The 19,620-nt window shown below is 45.8% G+C and overlaps 1 protein-coding gene across 1 annotated transcript in view; it reads left to right on the plus strand.

The window, feature by feature from the left end:
• Positions 1–19,620, plus strand: part of LOC124612817 (calpain-C) — a 461,947-nt gene that overhangs the window by 387,448 nt on the left and 54,879 nt on the right. The window contains exon 5 of the mRNA XM_047141237.1: positions 1,324–1,507. Coding sequence (XP_046997193.1) covers positions 1,324–1,507 — 184 coding nt within the window. The remainder of the gene's footprint in view (positions 1–1,323; positions 1,508–19,620) is intronic.

Raw genomic sequence — 19,620 nt, forward strand, 5'->3', positions numbered from 1 at the left:
TTATTTCCTTTTATATACTGAACTATACAAAATAAAATCGTCGTAAATTCTAAACGGTTTGCGTTACAACGTTCAAACTGTACGGTTGGCCGCGGGGCATGTTGGGAACTAGTACGCGCATGTATGGTTTGGTTTAGCGACGAAGCCCACTTTCATTTGGATGAGTTCGTTAATAAGCAAAACTGGCGCATTTTGGGGACTGAGAATCCGCATTTCTCGATCGAGAAATCTCTTCACCCTCAACGGGTAACTGTGTGGTGTACAACGTCCAGTCACAGAATAATTGGTGCGATATTTCTCGATAGTCACGGTGACTACCGAACGATACGTGAAGGTTTTGGAAGATTATTTCATCCCCATTATCCAAAGTGAGCGTGATTTCGACAATATGTGGTTCATGCAAGACATAGCTCGACCCCATCGAAGCAGGAGAAATGGTTCAAATGGCTCTGAGCACTATGGGACTTAACTTCTGAGGTCATCAGTCCCCTAGAACTTAGAACTACTTAAACCTAACTAACCTAAGGACATCACACACATCCATGCCCGAGGGAGGATTCGAACCTACGGCCGTAGCAGTCGCGCGGTTCCGGACTGTAGCACCTAGAACCGCTCGGCCACTACGGCCAGCCCAGAAGCAGGAGAGTGTTTGATGTCTTGGAGGAGCACTTTTGGGACCGCATTCTCGCTCTGGGGTACCCAGAGGCCACTGACATGGGCCTCGATTGGCACCGTATTATCCGGATCTGAAGACATGCGACTCCTTTTTGTGGGGTTATATTGTAGACAAGGTATACAGCAACAACCCCAAAACCATTTCTGATCTGAAAACAGCCATTCAGCAGGTCATCGACAGCATCGATGTTCTGACACTTCAGTGCGTCATGCAGAATTTTGCTGTTCGTCTGCCAATAATGGCAGACATGTCGAACATGTCATAACAAAAAAATGGTTCAAATGGCTCTGAGCACTATGGGACTTAACACCTGAGGTCATCAGTCCCCTAGAACTACTTAAACCTAGCTAACCTAAAGACATCACACACATCCATGCCCGAGGCAGGATTCGAACCTGCGACCGTAGCAGTCGCGCGGTACCGGACTGCGCGCCTAGAACCGCTAGACCACCGCGGCCGGCATGTCATAACCTAAAACAGAATATCTGTAATGGTGTTTACATGTTGGATAACGTGTGTGCACTCCGTTGTTTGTAACTAATTTACGTTTCTTTTGATATAGTTGAATAATTGTCACTCGGAGTATACAACAGCCGATCACGTGCATGTAAGCTGTGCTGACAACGGCGCCCTGTGCCGTGTTGCAGACTGCACGGGTCGTACGAGGCGCTCAAGTACGGCACTCTGCTGGACGGCCTGGCCGACCTGACGGGCGGCATCACCGAGAGCGTCGGCCTGCGCCAGGACGCCACCACGTGCGGCCGCGTGCTCGCCAAGCTGCTCGACATGACCTCGCTCGTCACCTGCACCGTCCAGCCCGCCACCACGCAGGTACGCCCCTCTCACACTCACTCGCTGGGTCTGCGCGACCACTCGCAACAAGATGCGTAATCTGGTTCACCAATACCCACCGCTTTTGGCTGGTCACGTAAACACTAGAGTATCTATTCTGGAAATGCACGTGTCTGAGCCTTCTTTAGATTGTCACGATGTTACTAACTTTTGCATTTGTTGACTTAAGTTAGTGAAGTGAGACTGTGTGGAGTAAAGGAAAAGTAATATTGTGCACATGTAAGAAAGTTATCCAGAATGAGATTTTCATTCTGCAGCGGAGTGTGCGCTGATATTAAACTTTCTGGCATATTAAAACTGTGTGCCGGACCTTTGCCTTTCTCGGGCAAGTGCTCTACCATCTGAGCAACCCAAGGACGACTCATGCCCCGTCCTCACAGCTTTACTTCTGCCAGTACCTCGTCCCCTGCCTTCCAAACTTTACAGAAGCTCTCCTCGCAGGAGGACCTCTCGGTTACCCATTTGTATATTTCCAAATTTACTGTTGCTAATACTCTTCTTAACAGTGTTTGCATTCATTGTCATCTTTTGATTATTCTTCTCCTTTGTGCATTGAGTTGAAATATGAACTTTATAGAACTGAAGCGTCTCTTCCCCTTGATTTTGTATTTACAATCACTTGACCTGTGGCCTCTGACGCTACAATTGAAGCACTTTTTGTGTGGATCCCAAGCAGCGCTTTTAGTATTTCTGTTACTTGAGTCTACAGCACTATTCTTACTGGAGATCCCGAAATTTCTATTACTGTAACTTTTGTTAGTTCTTTTCGGCAGTGTCTTCACAGCTCTTTCGTAATGCCTCAGTTTTCCCTTAAACTCTTTCATATCTCCAGCGCCATAAAGTAAAAGTTTTGTGCCTTAATCGTTTTCCGTTTTGTCAGCCACATAATGAAATAGCAAGTCATTATAAATATCACCACAGCCGCCAATTTTTTCATTACGAGAAAATGTTCTTGAAGACACTCTTCCTATTCCTTCTTTCACCGCGGTTGGTGGATCTCCGCACCACTTGCTTTCACATCGAGTTATTCATGCAGGGCTTTCTTCAGTGCAGACCACGATGTAAGACGCTTTTCATCCTGAATAAAAAGCTTAGCCAAACCTTCAAGCAGTTTTGCGCGAAATAAAGCACTTGCAGTTGACTTCAACCCATTGAAATCGCTGTTTCCTTAAGTCCATGATAGATTTTTTAACTGGATATCCATCACTGCCACTAAATGATTGACGAGCAGCCTCAACTTCACGAGATTACAGAGAAAATTCATGCTGATCTTCCGTGAGTGTGGTGAGAATTGCGTTTCGTTTCTATCGTGTCTGTTTCTAAATCGTAAACCTTTTGAGTCATCTTTTCGAGTGAACTCAATCTTTTATCGCTACCAATCGGATTGCATCATTTTCTTCAATATCATCATCATCTTCTTCTTCTTCTTCTTCACATTCTACACTCCTGGAAATTGAAATAAGAACACCGTGAATTCATTGTCCCAGGAAGGGGAAACTTTATTGACACATTCCTGGGGTCAGATACATCACATGATCACACTGACAGAACCACAGGCACATAGACACAGGCAACAGAGCATGCACAATGTCGGCACTAGTACAGTGTATATCCACCTTTCGCAGCAATGCAGGCTGCTATTCTCCCATGGAGACGATCGTAGAGATGCTGGATGTAGTCCTGTGGAACGGCTTGCCATGCCATTTCCACCTGGCGCCTCAGTTGGACCAGCGTTCGTGCTGGACGTGCAGACCGCGTGAGACGACGCTTCATCCAGTCCCAAATATGCTCAATGGGGGACAGATCCGGAGATCTTGCTGGCCAGGGTAGTTGACTTACACCTTCTAGAGCACGTTGGGTGGCACGGGATACATGCGGACGTGCATTGTCCTGTTGGAACAGCAAGTTCCCTTGCCGGTCTAGGAATGGTAGAACGATGGGTTCGATGACGGTTTGGATGTACCGTGCACTATTCAGTGTCCCCTCGACGATCACCAGTGGTGTACGGCCAGTGTAGGAGATCGCTCCCCACACCATGATGCCGGGTGTTGGCCCTGTGTGCCTCGGTCGTATGCAGTCCTGATTGTGGCGCTCACCTGCACGGCGCCAAACACGCATACGACCATCATTGGCACCAAGGCAGAAGCGACTCTCATCGCTGAAGACGACACGTCTCCATTCGTCCCTCCATTCACGCCTGTCGCGACACCACTGGAGGCGGGCTGCACGATGTTGGGGCGTGAGAGGAAGACGGCCTAACGGTGTGCGGGACCGTAGCCCAGCTTCATGGAGACGGTTGCGAATGGTCCTCGCCGATACCCCAGGAGCAACAGTGTCCCTAATTTGCTGGGAAGTGGCGGTGCGGTCCCCTACGGCACTGCGTAGGATCCTACGGTCTTGGCGTGCATCCGTGCGTCGCTGCGGTCCGGTCCCAGGTCGACGGGCACGTGCACCTTCCGCCGACCACTGGCGACAACATCGATGTACTGTGGAGACCTCACGCCCCACGTGTTGAGCAATTCGGCGGTACGTCCACCCGGCCTCCCGCATGCCCACTATACGCCCTCGCTCAAAGTCCGTCAACTGCACATACGGTTCACGTCCACGCTGTCGCGGCATGCTACCAGTGTTAAAGACTGCGATGGAGCTCCGTATGCCACGGCAAACTGGCTGACACTGACGGCGGCGGTGCACAAATGCTGCGCAGCTAGCGCCATTCGACGGCCAACACCGCGGTTCCTGGTGTGTCCGCTGTGCCGTGCGTGTGATCATTGCTTGTACAGCCCTCTCGCAGTGTCCGGAGCAAGTATGGTGGGTCTGACACACCGGTGTCAATGTGTTCTTTTTTCCATTTCCAGGAGTGTATGTCGTCGTTAATTTTCACCGGAAGTTTTCCAATGTTGGATAAATGATAACAAGTTTCTGTAGTCACCTCATTTCTCGTCCCGCTATCTATACACAGTATGTTTCAGATTGCCTCCAACTTAACTTCTGAAAATGATGCTGAAATGTTGACTTCTTAGCTTCAAGTTGACCAGCTATTGATTGAAAAGTAAAGCCACAAAATTTCTTCTGTCATCTGAAGCTGTTCTGAGCATTAACTTATGTAGAGATCTAATGATTTTAACCGGCCCATAGGCTATATTTTTATTTACTCTTTTGATTACACGTAGCATTACTGTTTTTAAATTTTGGTTCTTCGTCGGTTGTTTCTTCTCTCCACACAATGTTTAAAATTCTTATTGCGTTGCTTTGCTACTGCTAATCGTTTTTAAAATGTGAACCCTTGTCGTAGATCCAAAATAAACAAATTCCACGACGCTACGTCATCAGAGGCAAAAAGACCCTGAGAAAAGTTCGTCGCAAATGTCGTAGTTGAGGAGCAAAACCTGATCGTCAATCGTTCAGTTGATTCCGGACATAGCCGCGCTCCCCCTCAAATTCCTAGGAAAAACGATCCTAACCTTCGCGTAAAACTATGTATTATTATTGCAGTTACAATCCCCAATACTGAATGATAAAAAAAGTAAAGGAACAGAATCATCAGACTCGTGTTTTTCCGTGAACACACAGATCTACCCACCAATATTCGGCTTCTCTGGCATGTCACCGGTCTTGTTAGCAGGAAAGCTCTTTACCCTCCCCCACCTCCCCCCGAATCCCACAATATATTAAACTCAACATTTCCTTTTCGTGATCGAGTAATTACTTTAGGCTTTGTTTTACTGTCTTGATGCATGTCTTTCTGGGTGTTCTTTCCCATTCTCCTCCTACCTTAGAATGCATCCAATTGCCTGGTTGCTTGTGTTATAGGACAGAATAAATTCCTCTTCGCAATTTGGAAATATTAATACAGGGCTGTTCGTGGTGCCATCTTTAATTTCTCTAATGCTGCTCAACATTCTCCATCCACTGGAATTTTACACCCTTCTTTAACGGATGTGTCAATGGTCTGTCAACGTAGGCAAATTTTCTATAATAAGTCAGATGATCCTAAAAATGACTGTACTTCACGTATCAACCTCGGCTCAATCTTTACCCTGTATTGGCTAATGATATGGTCTAAATAATTTACCTCCATCAACAAGAAGTAGCACTTCCGATATTCAACTTTAATCGCGCTGTACGAAACCTAGTCGTTGCGAGTGCTCCTTCATATACTTGGAAAAGACGATAATATTATCCAAGTAAAACGTTTGTTGACGCGGCTTCAGCCCTCTCAACAGCCTATATAACCTATATAGCATTCTTTAAACAAATTGACATATTCCGGTTTTGGTAATGTTTCCAAGGGATGATACGTGCAGTACTTCCAACTCGTTGTAAACAGTTTTTAGATCCATTGTGGGAACGTTCTTGCATTGACGAAAATAATCCAAATTTTCCTTAATACAATGGCGGAAAAAATCCCAACATCAAAAAATAATTTATGTAGAGTAATAAAATTTTGGGACTACATTTGTCTAGGTAACATATTTAAGTGATCATCATTACAAGATCACAGGTTGATGTAAGCGTGAGATAAACCATTACAAATGTGAAATGCTGGCACGTTAATAACCGGAGTAACTGCCAGAATGTTGAATACAAGCATGCAAACTGGCATGCATTGTGTTGTACAGGTGCCAGATGTTAGTTTGTGTGATGGAGTTCCATGCCTGTTGCACTTGGTTGGTCAACGTAGGTACGGTTAATGCTGGTTGTGGATGACACCGAAGTTGTCGCCGATAATTTCCCATATGCGCTCGACTGGAGACAGATCTGGTGACTGAGCACCGCAAGGCAATGTTGGGTTACAACAAGGGTATATAGGCGAGCGTTTCCTGTTGGAAAACACCTCTGGAATGCTTTTCATGAATGGCAGCACAACAGATCGAATCAACAGACTGACGTACAAATTTGTGGTTAGGGTGCTTGCTATAACCCCGAAAGTATTCCTGCTGGTCATACAAAATCTCACCACAGGCCATAACTCCAGGTGTAGGTCCAGTGTGTCTACGAGGGTCGTTCAATAAGTAATGCCCCACTTTTTTTTCTCAGAACATATTTATTGTCAACTGTCAGAATTTGGTGACAGTATACATAAACATGTCTGGTCCATGTCCTATTTTTCTACGTAGTCTCCGTCACGTTCTGTAGCCATACGCCAACTTTGTGGAAGAGGGTATATTCCTTGCTGGTAAAAGCTCTTGTCCTGTAGGCGTAGAGAATCTTTAAGTGGCCCAAAGAGATGGACTCCGAGGGTGCCAGGTCTGGACTATAGGCTGGATATGACGTCCAACCCAATTTGGCGATGTGTTCCCAGGTTCTCAGATTTGTGTGTGGGCGCGCGTTACGATGTTGGAGTAAGATTTCTGCTGGATTCTTGTCCGATCAAACACGTCGGAAACGGTTCTTGAGTTTATTTAGAGTCTTCACGTATGCCTCTGAGTTGATGGTTGACCCTCTCGGCGTCACATCCACGAGAATGACGCCATCGCAGTCCCAGAAGACTGTCACGATGGCTTTTCCGGCAGAGCGGGTTGCCTCGAATTTCTTCTTTTGAGGTGAATGAGGATGATGCCACTCCATCGATTGCCTTTTTGTTTCCCGCGCAAAGTGGTGCACCCAGCTTTCGTCCCCCGTAACGATCCATGACAGAAAGGCCTCTCCGTCAGTCTCAACACGCTCCAACAATTCAGATGAAGTGGCATTTCTTTGAACCTTGTAGTCTGCTGTGAGCATTCGTGGAACCCATCGTGAGTACCTCTTTGAATATCCGAGAGTCTCGATCATTGGAGACGCACTTCCAATGCTGACAGATAACTGTAGAGCCAATTATCGATTTGTAATGCGCCGGTAGGCACGAATAATGGCATCCGCACGATTCAGCATGTCTGGAGCAGTTGCTGTTGCAGCACATCCCGAGCGTGGCAACTCATGGAGCTCTGTTTCTACATTTCCTGAGGCTGTAAGTTTCATTACTCATCGCCCATCTGTACTCCTGTCAACTACAGCAGCGCCCTACACTTCACACAAACGTTTACAGATGTTCACCACAGTTTCTTTTTCTGCGCAAAAGAATTCAAAAACGGCACGCTGCTTGTGACGTGAGTCGTATGTAGACGCCATTTTGACGCTGTACTACGGCTCTGCCATCTGCCAGAACGGTTCGAAATTTCATCGGTGCACAGAACAAACATCAAATGTGAAGCAATAACAAGGACGTCGGTCTATGTATATTAATGGTTTTAAAAAAATGTGGGGCATTATTTATTGAACGACCCTCGTAGCATGCAGACAAGTTGGTTACAGGCCCTCAACTGACCTCCTCCTAACCAACAAAAAGCCATCACTGACACCAAGGCGGAACCAGCTTTCATCAGGAAACACAACAGACCTCCATCCTGCCCTCCAATGAGCTCTAGCTTGACACCACTGAAGGCGCAAATGGTGGTGATTTGGGATCACTAGAATGCAGGCTACAGGGTGTCTGATTCGGAGCCGTCCTTCAAGTAACTGATTTGTAATATTTAGATATGTCACTGTGGTGCCACCTGCTGCTCAAACTGGTACTGCAGATACAGTATGATGCGTAAGAGCCATACCCCATGGTCTTCTGTGACTGGTAATGCCATGTGGCCGTCCGTAGCCCAGTCATCTTGCTCCTGTACATTCTCGTGACCACCGCTGCCAGCAGTCACATAATTGGCTACATTATTGCCAAGTCTTTCTGCAGTATCATAAAAGGAACATCCAGCTTCTCGTAACCTTATCACGCGATCTCATTCAAACTCATGAGGTGTTGATAATGTATTTATCGTCCTAAAGGCATTCTTGACTAACATCAACTCACCACGTCCAGTCTCAAAGGTAACTAACGCTCACGACCATTACGGCGTGTATTTAAAGCAGCCCTGATTTGCATCCTCATATTGGCTCTACTAGCGCCACTCTTATGCGACTGTTGCGAAATTTGAATAGACATGATCTTTCAGACGTGGAAACACGCCTACCAACTTTCGTTTATATTGCAGAACTCCTTCTTGAGAAGATGGACAGGTAGGTGACAAAGGCTTGAGCCCATGACCCACCAGGGAGGTGGCTGTCAGCAGAAGGCAGTCTCCAGCATTCGATGGTACGATGGCACCAAGTTGTCCGCATGTAGAATTTACACTACTGGCCATTAAAATTGCTACACCAAGAAGAAATGCAGATGATAAACGGGTATTCATTGGACAAATATATTATACTAGAACTGACATGTGACTAGATTTTCACGCAATTTGGGTGCATAGCTCCTGAGAAATCAGTACCCAGAACAACCATCTCTGGACGTAATAACGGCCTTGATACTCCTGGGCATTGAGTCAAACAGAGCTTGGATGGCGTGTACAGGTACAGCTCCCCATGCAGCTTCAACGCGATACCACAGTTCATCAAGAGTAGTGACTGGCGTATTATGACGAGCCAGTTGCTCGGCCACCATTGACCAGACGCTTTTGATTGGTGAGAGATCTGGAGAATGTGCTGGCCAGGGCAGCCGTCGAACATTTTCTGTATCCAGAAACGTCCGTACAGGACCTGCAACATGCGGTCGTGCATTGTCCTGCTGAAATGTAGGTTTTCGCAGGGATCGAATGAAGGGTAGAGCCACGGGTCGTAACAAATCTGAAATGTAACGTCCACTGTTCAAAGTGCCGTCAATGCGAACAAGAGGTGACCGAGACATGTAACCAGTGGCACTCCATACCATCAGACCGGATGATACGCCAGTATGGCGATGACGAATACACGCTTCCAATGTGCGTTCACCGTGATGTCACCAAACATGGATGGGGCCATCATGATGCTGTAAACAGAACCTGGATTCATACGAAAAAATGACGTTTTTCCATTCGTGCACCCAGGTTCATCGTTGAGTACACTATCGCAGGCGCTCCTGTCTGTGATTCAGCGTCAAGGATAACCACAGCCATGGTCTCCGAGCTGACGGTCCATGCTGCTGCAAACGTCATCGAACTGTTCGTGCAGATGGTTGTTGTCTTGCAAACGTCCCCATCTGTTGACTCAGGGATCTAGACGTGGCTGCATGATCCGTCACAGCCATGAGGTTAAGATGCCTGTCATCTCAACTGCTAGTGATACGAGGCCGTTGGGATTCAGCACGGCGTTCCGTATTACCCTCCTGAACCCACTGATTCCATATTCTGCTAACAGTCATTGGATCTCGACCAATGCGAGCAAAAATGTTGCGATACGATAAACCGCAATGGCGATAGACTACAATCCGACCTTTATCAAAGTCAGAAACGTGATGGTACGCATTTCTCCTCCTTACACGAGGCATCACAACAACATTTCACCACCAGGCAACTCCAGTCAACTGCTGTTTGTGTATGAGAAACTTTCCTCATGTCAGCATATTGTAGGTGTCGCCACCGGCACCAGCCTTGTGTGAATGCTCTGAAAAGCTAATCATTTGCATATCACAGCCTCTTCCTCCTGTCGGTTAAATTTCGCATCTGTAGCATGTTATTTTCGTGGTGTAGCAATTTTAATAGCCAGTAGTGTAACTCTGGCAGAGACATCCAGCTGTGGACAGCAATGTCAGAGTTCTGTAGCTGGCAACCTCATTGTGAATTGCAAGTGGTCGTCTTTTCATAGTTATCAGCTGACACTGATGGGTTTGTTTGGCACGCAGTAGATCTGTGGATATTATTGAGCACAATCTGAGAAAGAGGACCTGGTTTGGGTGGTATAGATGTTAGTCAGCTGGCTTACACTTCTCCAACAGCAGCACTTTAGCAACCCCCAGAAATATTGCAGTGTGGAGCAGCCAGAACTTGGCAGCAGGAAATCATCATTTCATTTGCCCCAGTTTTCCTATTTAGTCAACACCTTCACAAGCCCTGTATGAGCTGTAAGATGTCACAAATTTGACTGTCAGAGGTGCTGGCTAGCGTCTTCCACTTCATCATTGTCATGGTTGAGTGTTCTTGTTTACTGAATTTGCATTGTCGCTCCATTGTACCTGATTATCAAGCTGGCAGGGGATTTTCCCTCTATTATGTTCATTCTGCTGATCAACACAGGATCAGTTCATCACCCCAGCAAAACCACAGTGCAACATATTTAAATATATAATGTCAAAAGCTTTGGTGAAGTCTAAGTGCTGTTTTGCTTAAATTGCTTTAAATATAGTGTTTGTGCACTCACAGGTAGCCATCTCAGTTCATTTGTGGCTTCAGAACTCATGTTTGAAATTAGTTAATACTCTACTCTATTAACTTGATGTAGATTACTTTTTTCAGTCCTTTAGAAAAACAGAAAGATGTAATGGGGTGATATAATTCATCACTTTCTCTTAGAAACTAGTAATTACTTTGGATGTTTTCAACACTTCCATAGATATGTCTGATTCCAGTTGGCAATTGGATAGGTGAGTGATGGGTTCAATTATATTGTGGAGGGAGAGCTGTAAGATCAGTTGGGTGTGCCATCAATTCCTTCTTATGCAAATAAGTTATACAGAACTGCAACCAGTCACTTTTTTTAAATAATTATGTTTTATTCCATGAACCGGTTTTCGAACCTTTTCAGGTTCATCTTCAACTTGTTTCGGGAAACTACATCATTACTGGTAGCATAATGCCGGGTGCTGTCTCTATGGCAGAAAGATGGGTCACACTTTAATGTATCGCCATGACTATAGCTTATCTGTCGATATTGATGTAAATTTAGTTTTTACTTACTGCGACAGTATACGCACCTTTTTTTGGTTAGTGTCCATCTGTCTGCCTCCATTTTGATGTCCAGCCTGTACTGTCGCCGTAAGTAAAAACTAAATTTACATCCATATCAACAGATAAGCTATAGTCATGGCTATACATTAAAGTGTGACCCATCTTTCTGCCATAGAGCCAGCACCCAGCGCTATGGTACCAGTAATGATGTCTTCTTCTTCTTCTTAAGTTGCCAATCCTAAGATTGATTTGCAGCAGCTCTCCATTCAGTGCGATTGTCGGCCAGCCTCTTCAATTCCGTGAAACTTCCGCATCCTATGTCCTGCATTATCTGGCTTATGTACTTTCTTCTAGGTCTGCCTCTTGCCCTTTTGCCCTCCACAAGGCCTTCCGTTATAGTGTGGAGAAGACTTTCATGTCTCAGAATGTGTCCCATCCATATATCTCTCCTCTTCTTGACCGTCTTCCAAAGAACTGGAACTTCCTCCGCTCTCTGCAGGACTTCTTCATTTGTCATCCTGGCCGTCCATGGAATTTTTAACATCCTTCGCAGACACCAAATTTCGAATCCTTCAATCCTTCTTCTTTCGTCCTCTCCAAGTGTCCAGGTTTCGCTGCCGTAGAGAAGCACACTCCCAACAAAGTCTTTATTAACCGCTTCCTTAACGACAGACTTATCATATTTGATGTGAGGAGTCCTTTCCTTTTATAGAATGCAATCTTTGCCTGATTTATTCTACTTATTACATCTTTCCTACTACGACCATCTGATGTTATTCTGCTTCCCAAGTAGACAAAGTCTTGTATTTCTTTCAGCTTCTCTCCATTCAGCCTTATATTCGTAATTGCTTGATTATTTTGTTTGCTTGCAACTAAGATTTTTGTTTTTGACTTATTAATTTTCATGTTGTACCGTGTAGCAAGAGTGTTTTCCATTTCCTCCAACACTACTTGTAATTCTTCCTCATTTTCCGCTAGGACAGCAATGTCATCCGCAAAACGCAGCATATCAACTATTTTTCCCTGGATCCTGATTCCATTAGCTTGTCCTAACTTTTCTCTGACCTCGTTCATTGCTTTCTGTATGTACATATTAAAGAGGACAGGGGAGAGTGCACATCCCTGTCTCACACCCTGTTTAATTTTTGCTTGTTGTTGATGTTCCCCACATCTCACTATTGCCACCTCTTCTTTGTGTATGTTCCATATCGTTCTCCTGTCCTTGTACTTAGCTCCAGTTTCCCTCAATATCTGGAATAGTTTTTTCCATTCAACCTTATCAAAGGCTTTTTCGAGGTCAATAAATGCTATGTAGGTGTCCTTTCCTTTTTCCATTCTTTTTTCTATTATGAGCCTTAGGGCCATAATGGCTTCTCGCGTACCTCTCCCTCTTCTAAAGCCAAACTGGTCTTCTGTGAGCATGCATTCCACGTTCCCTTCAATTCTTCTGAGGAGGATGGTCGTCAAACTTTTTGATGCATGTGATGTTAGGCTGAGGGTTCTGTATTGTGCACACGATTTTGCTGGCATTTTCTTTGGTAATGGAACAATAATACACTTTTTGAAGTCCTCAGGCAGCTCTCCAGTATCATATATTTGGCAGATTAATTTATACAATTTATCTTTTATTTCTGTTCCAGCTGCTTTGATGATTTCTGCAGGCAATGAGTCAATTCCTGGTGCTTTTCCGTGCTTAAGTGCCTGTAGTGCCTGATCAAATTCAGACCTTAGTATGCTGTCTCCTAGTTCATCTTTATCTACTTCGTCCTCACTTTCAATCATGTCATCCTGTACGTTGCCTCCATATAATTTCTCTAGGTATTCCTTCCACGTAAGTGCTATATCTTCATGATTATACACCATCTTATTATCCTCTCTTATTAGGGCATTACATCTAATCCTTTGTCCTCCTGAGAAGAAGCGTTTCACTGTTTTGTATGCTAATTCAAGGTTCCCTTTCTTCAGAAGGTCTTCAACTTCTTTGCATCTGTCTTCAAGGAATCTTTCTTTTACTTGCTTCAACTTCCTGTTGATTTTGTTCCTAAGCACTCGGTATGCCGTTTTCCCTTCTTCCGTTTCATTATTTTTGAGCTTCCTTCTTTCCTCAAACATAAGTATTATTTCATCAGTTATCCACTCCTTCCTCTTTTCAGGTTTTTGTTTTCCAATTATCTCTTCAGCTGCTTTTATTAGGCCATCTCTCATATTTTCCCAATGTTGTTCTACATTCTCTATAGGATGCTGTTGAATTAGATCCTTAGCCCTTTCTGGGAACTCCTTCTGCGTCTCACGGTTTCCAAGCTTCCCTATATCCAGTTTTCCATTTCCTATTTTCTTCCTTATGCATTTGAACTTGAGTCGGCATTCCGCAACAACCATGTTGTGATCACTCACAATATCTGGGCTTGCGTATGCTCTAGAGTCTTTTAGTTGATTTCTAAATCTATTTTTGACTAGAATGTAATCAATTTGGTATCGTTCTCTATCCCCTGGTGACTTCCAGGTGTATCTTCTACGGGGGTGATGTTGAAACCACGTGTTCGATATTATCAGTTGATTCCTGTTACAAAATTCTATAAGTCGGTCTCCTCTATCATTCCTTTTACCAAGGCCGTAGCGTCCAACAGCTGGCTGTACCTCTTTATCTCCTACTATTGCGTTCCAGTCTCCCATGATTATTAAATCTGTTTCTCCTTTGATTCCTCTCAAGGCTCCATTTAACTCTTCATATACAGCTTCAACTTCCTCATCCTCCTGGTTTGTGGTAGGCATATAGACCTGTATCACAACCGTCTCTGTAGGTTTGGTATCCAGACTGACAAGTATTATCCTTCCTCCATATTGTATATATCCCTTCACTCTCTGCCCCAATTTTCGACTCATAACTACTCTAACCCCACCTGCTCCAGGTCTATCTTCTATCGTTCCTGTGTGAATTATCTTGTACTCATCACTCCAGAAATCTCCGCAGTTAGGCCATCGCATTTCAGACACTCCTAGTATATCCAACTTCATTTTCTTCATTTCTTGCTTAAGGTTTTCGAGCTTCCCCATCTGCAGTAAGGTGCGGACGTTCCACGTTCCAATTCTACTATAGTTCTTTTTATTTCCTTTCTTCCTATGAACTGTTGAAACGAGATCTCTGGTAGTCCCCTCCCGGAGAACCGAATGAGGGGCTATTACTCCGGATTGCATGATTGTAATGATGTAGCTCCCTGAAACCATCTGAAGGTGAACCTGAAAAGGTTCGAAAACCGGTTCATGAAGTAAAACATAATTATTCAAAAAAGTGACTGGTTGCAGTTCTGTATAACTTATTTACATTCAGTATACAGTCACGGTTCTAAAATATGCATAAAGGATAAGCATAATTCCTTCTTAGTTCATGCTTTTTACATATTTACAATAAGACTGATGCAGGATTCACCTTTGTTAACGAACATCACAGAAGATGCTGGAAACAACCACTGTTGCCGTCAATGTGGTACTGTGCTGATTTATCAAGCTGTGAGACATGTGTAGCAGTTCTGTCTGAAAGAGAGCAGCAACAGTTTTATTAATATTCTGTTGTAGTTATTACAGGGTGTCAGAATTATTTCAGCACACGTGACCTATCAATTTTCCCACAGGTAAAAATCACAGGGAGTGAGAACTGGCTATCAAGGTGGCCAGTGATTGCAAAGCCTTTTGTGGTTGACCCATACTCAACAAGCACCTCATGCACTCATGACTAGGTTGTCAAGGTGAGGTGTGTTGTTGCTAAGTCTTGCTGAAAATATTCACACTTGCATTCCTCTTTAGTGAATCGACCCACATATAGATTAAACAGTTTCAGGATGTACTAATTAGTATTAACAGTTTGGCAAAAGGATAATGTTATGATGACACCAGACAATGCGCACAAAACACAATCTTGGTTTTATCCCTGAAGTACCCATGGAGATTTTCCAATTCATAATGGTGCACATTCTGTCAGCCTTCGCGTACCCTAACAGGCTGAACTAGGCCTCATCTGAGCAATAAAAAACTGAGGGTCCAAAAGTCCTGATTCCACTTCACTCAGAAACCATCAGCAGAACTCAACATGTAGCTCACATGGACATTTTAACTCATGCACAACAGCTAATTAATAAAGGTACAAGTACAGTTCCTTTTTAATAATATTTTAACACAATGATCTATTAGTCCCCCCTTGCACCAATAAATGATGATTAGATTTTGTCAGACTTTGTTGCAGACTTTCCTTCACATAAGCAAAGTTTTCTGCCATGTGAATTCTTTATTGGATGGTTACAGTTTTTATACACCACATAACCATTTCACGCCATTTTACTACTAACAAGGGGAGGCCGGCAATTGTGAAATTCAGATTCGATTCATACTGCGCATAATAAAAGCTCATGGCCAGAGGTATAATGTGGCAAAGCACCAAGATGCACTTCTCAGCCGTTGTCGAGAAAATCGACAGTTAAAAGAAACCGTTGCGGTGAAATACTCTCTACGATTAATACTTTTCTACAGCGTCATGGCGCAGTGGTAAGCGCTAGGGTTCGTAATCCGAAGTTCGCCGGATCGAATCTCGCGCCACGCAATTTTTTTTATTACTTTTTTGTAATTCAAATACACACACACACACACACACACACACACACACACACACACACATATATATATATATATATATATATATATATATATATAAACTATTAATGAATTGCTTATGCATGATGGTGAAGGCGGATCGCTGTCCAATTGTACCGCCTCCATTTTTCCGTTTGTTTAAAAGGGTGTACCAAAGCTCTCCCGTCCGCACTGATTTTCGCCGATGTTATAAAGTTGCGCTAGGGACCGCATCTACCTTCTTTCGAAGTTAGCAGGCAACTACGCTGTTATGCGGCTGCTCGTTTCGGCCCATTCAACATCTGTCCTTCAAGTGTAACGAGCGAGTAACGGAGTTTATATTTCATACCTGCCACAGCAAATTTGTGTTCGTGGGGTCTCTGTTCTAATTCGAACGTTTGACTTACGCTATACGTATTCGTTTCGGAATATCGTTTCTACGTCTTCCGTTAACTGATTGCCGGGTATTATATATATATATATATATATATTTGAATTACAAAAAAACAAATACTAAAAAAAAAAAAAATGGTCGCATGACGCGAGATTCGATCCGACAACCTTTGGATTACGAACCCGAGCGCTTACCGCTGCGCCACGACGCTGTAGAAAATTGTGAATCGTAGAGAGTATTTCACTGCAACGGTTTCTTTTAACTGTCGATTTTCTCGACAACGGCTGAGAAGTGCATCTTGGTGCTTTGCCACATTACACCTCTGGCCATGAGCTTTTATTATGCGCAGTATGAATCGAATCTGAATTTCACAATTGGCGGCCTCCCCTTGTAAGTCCCCCCTGCGGGTCCAGGGATTAGAATAGGCCCGCGGTATTCCTGCCTGTCGTAAGAGGCGACTAAAAGGAGTCCCTCCCCCTCACGGGGGTAGTTAGCGCCTGCTCCGGAGACGGACGGTTCCACGACCTCTATTTGTGGTCATTTTGCTTTTTCACTTCTCGTTTCTTCCTACCTTTGGTTGGTTCCTTTCTTTGCTCTTCTCCACCTCACTGTCTTCCTTACTCTTTCCCCTGCAAAATCTCCTTGCCTTCTTATTGCCTTCTTCTCCTTGCCTTCTCATTGCCTTCTTCTCCTTGCCTTCTCATTGCCTTCTCCTCCTTGCCTTCTCATTGCCTTCTTCTCCTTGCCTTCTCATTGCCTTCTTCTCCTTGCCTTCTCTGGTCTCCGCCTCGGCGTTTGAGACAGCCTGTCCTCTCTCTCTCTCTCTCTCTCTCTCTCTCCCTCTCTCTCTCTCCTTTTTCCTCTTCTTCCTTCCTCCCTGTGCGCGCCTGAAGGCCGACCCACGCGTTCGCACGCGTAGCCGGTGACGGGGTAACGCGTAATTCCCCGCCCTGGGTAGACATGTAAGGCACGCGCGTACCCCCTGGTAAAGGCCAGGCCCGGGGAGGGGTGATTGCCTGAGCTGATACCTTCTGACCATGCCGATTGGTCCCTCCGTCTGTTTCTCGGGAGGTGTGACCTGAGGTGTAAACATTCACCTAAGGCGGGAGTGCCCTCCGAGAGGGTCCCCACAAGGAAGGAGCGCGCCATCGGAGACGCTGGCAATCATGGGGGATTCCTCCGCAATGGATTTCACTCCATCTCTCTCGACTTCTGCCCAAAAACGGAAACATGACCAGCCACCAGTGACAAAAGTACTACCGCCTGCCCCACAGTTCCTCGTCGTTTCTCGATCTGAGGACGGAAAGGATTTTTCCTCTGTCAACCCTTTCGTTATCCAGAAGGGCGTAGATGCCATAGCCGGATCTGTCAAATCTTGTATCAGGTTGCGTAACGGTACCTTATTACTAGAAACTGAGAGCGCCTTTCAGGCACAAAAACTGCTTCGGGCCACACTCCTGTACACGTTCCCTGTCCGGGTGGAGGCTCACCGAACTTTGAATTCGTCTCGTGGTGTAGTCTATACTAGCTCCCTCGATGGATTGACTGACGAGGAGATTCAATCTTTCCTCGCTGAGCAGGGCGTGACGGCTGTCCCTAGGGTCATGAAAAAGGTCAACAATGACCTTGTACCGACCCGGACACTTTTCTTGACCTTCGATAGTGTTAAGCTGCCATCGCGCATCAAGGCGGGCTACGAGGTTATTTCTGTTTGCCCCCCCGACACCAAGACCGCTACGGTCGCAGGTTCGAATCCTGCCTCGGGCATGGATGTTTGTGATGTCCTTAGGTTAATTAGGTTTAACTAGTTCTAAGTTCTAGGGGACTAATGACCTCAGCAGTTGAGTCCCATAGTGCTCAGAGCCATTTGAACCATTTGAACCCCCCGACACCTACGCGCTGCTACCAGTGTCAGCGTTTCAATCACACTCGACAGTCTTGTTCCAATGCGGCTAAATGTGTCACTTGTGGCAGGGATGCCCATGAGGGTGACTGTCCACCTCCGTCTCCTCGTTGTGTGAACTGTCAGGGTGACCATGCCGCATCCTCCCGCGACTGTCCTGTCTATAAGGAAGAACGCTGTATCCAAGAAATTCGGGTCAAAGAGAAAGTGTCCACCTCGGCTGCTCGCAAGCTATTGGCTAGTAGGAAGCCCACGCTGCTCTCAGCGGGGAAATACAGTACTGTCCTCGCCTCTCCTCGGACTACCAGGGAGGTGGCAACCCAGACATGCGATCTGACCTTCAGCACCACGGTCGTCCGTTCGGCCAGTGCTGAGATCGCGCGGTCGACGTCTCCTCTTCCTTCCATCACCCCACAGACACCAGCCCCTTCATCAGCTTCTGCTAAGACGAAGACCCAGAAGTCAGATGCACGGGCCTTCAAGAAGGAACCGTCCTGTGCAGACTTCCTACGTACCTCGACCTCCCAGCCTTCGACCGGTACTTCCACCAAACGTCCTTCCAAGAAGGCTCATAGGAAGCACAGTTCTCCTTCTCCGCCACGGCGCATTTCTTCTCCTGCGCCACCCAGCGGTTGCCGCCCCAGGCCGTCATCCGTTTCGCCTGGCCGCACCGCTGGTAGCCGAACATCTGGCCGTTCACCGGCGGAGGAAGCTCCCCCTCCCGGCCATCTTCCCAAGATGGCCGATGAACCTATAGACCCAATGGACGATGACTGTCCGCCTACTGATGGCGGCGGCAGTGCTCGCTCGAAGCCAGGCCCTCAGCGGCCTTCGAGGTGACCCCTTCTTTCATCTTCCTTTTCTTCTTACTATGGCACTTATTCACTGGAATATTCGCAGCATTCGCTCCAACCGAGAGGACTTGACGTTGCTGCTCCGCTTGCACCGTCCGCTCGTCGTAGCCCTCCAGGAAACGAAGCTACGCCCATGCGATCAAATTGCCTTGGAACACTACACCTCTGTGCGTTTTGACCTACCCCCTGTGGTAGGTATCCCGGCTCATGGAGGGGTTATGTTGCTGGTCCGGGATGATATTTACTACGATCCCATCACGTTGCACACTGGCCTGCAGGCAGTTGCCATCCGCATTACTCTCCCCACTTTTACATTTTCCATTTGTACCGTTTACACTCCATCGTCATCTGCCGTTACCAGGGCAGACATGATGCAACTTATTGCTCAGCTACCTGCACCATTTTTGTTAACTGGAGACTTCAATGCCCACCATCCCCTTTGGGGCTCTCCAGCATCCTGCCCGAGGGGCTCCCTGTTAGCAGACCTTTTCAACCAGCTCAATCTTGTCTGCCTCAATACTGGCGCCCCTACTTTTCTTTCGGACACATCTCACACCTATTCCCATTTAGACCTCTCTATATGTACTCCCCAACTT

Source organism: Schistocerca americana, chromosome 4, assembly GCF_021461395.2.
Source record: "Schistocerca americana isolate TAMUIC-IGC-003095 chromosome 4, iqSchAmer2.1, whole genome shotgun sequence".
Taxonomy (NCBI): Eukaryota; Metazoa; Arthropoda; class Insecta; order Orthoptera; family Acrididae; genus Schistocerca; species Schistocerca americana.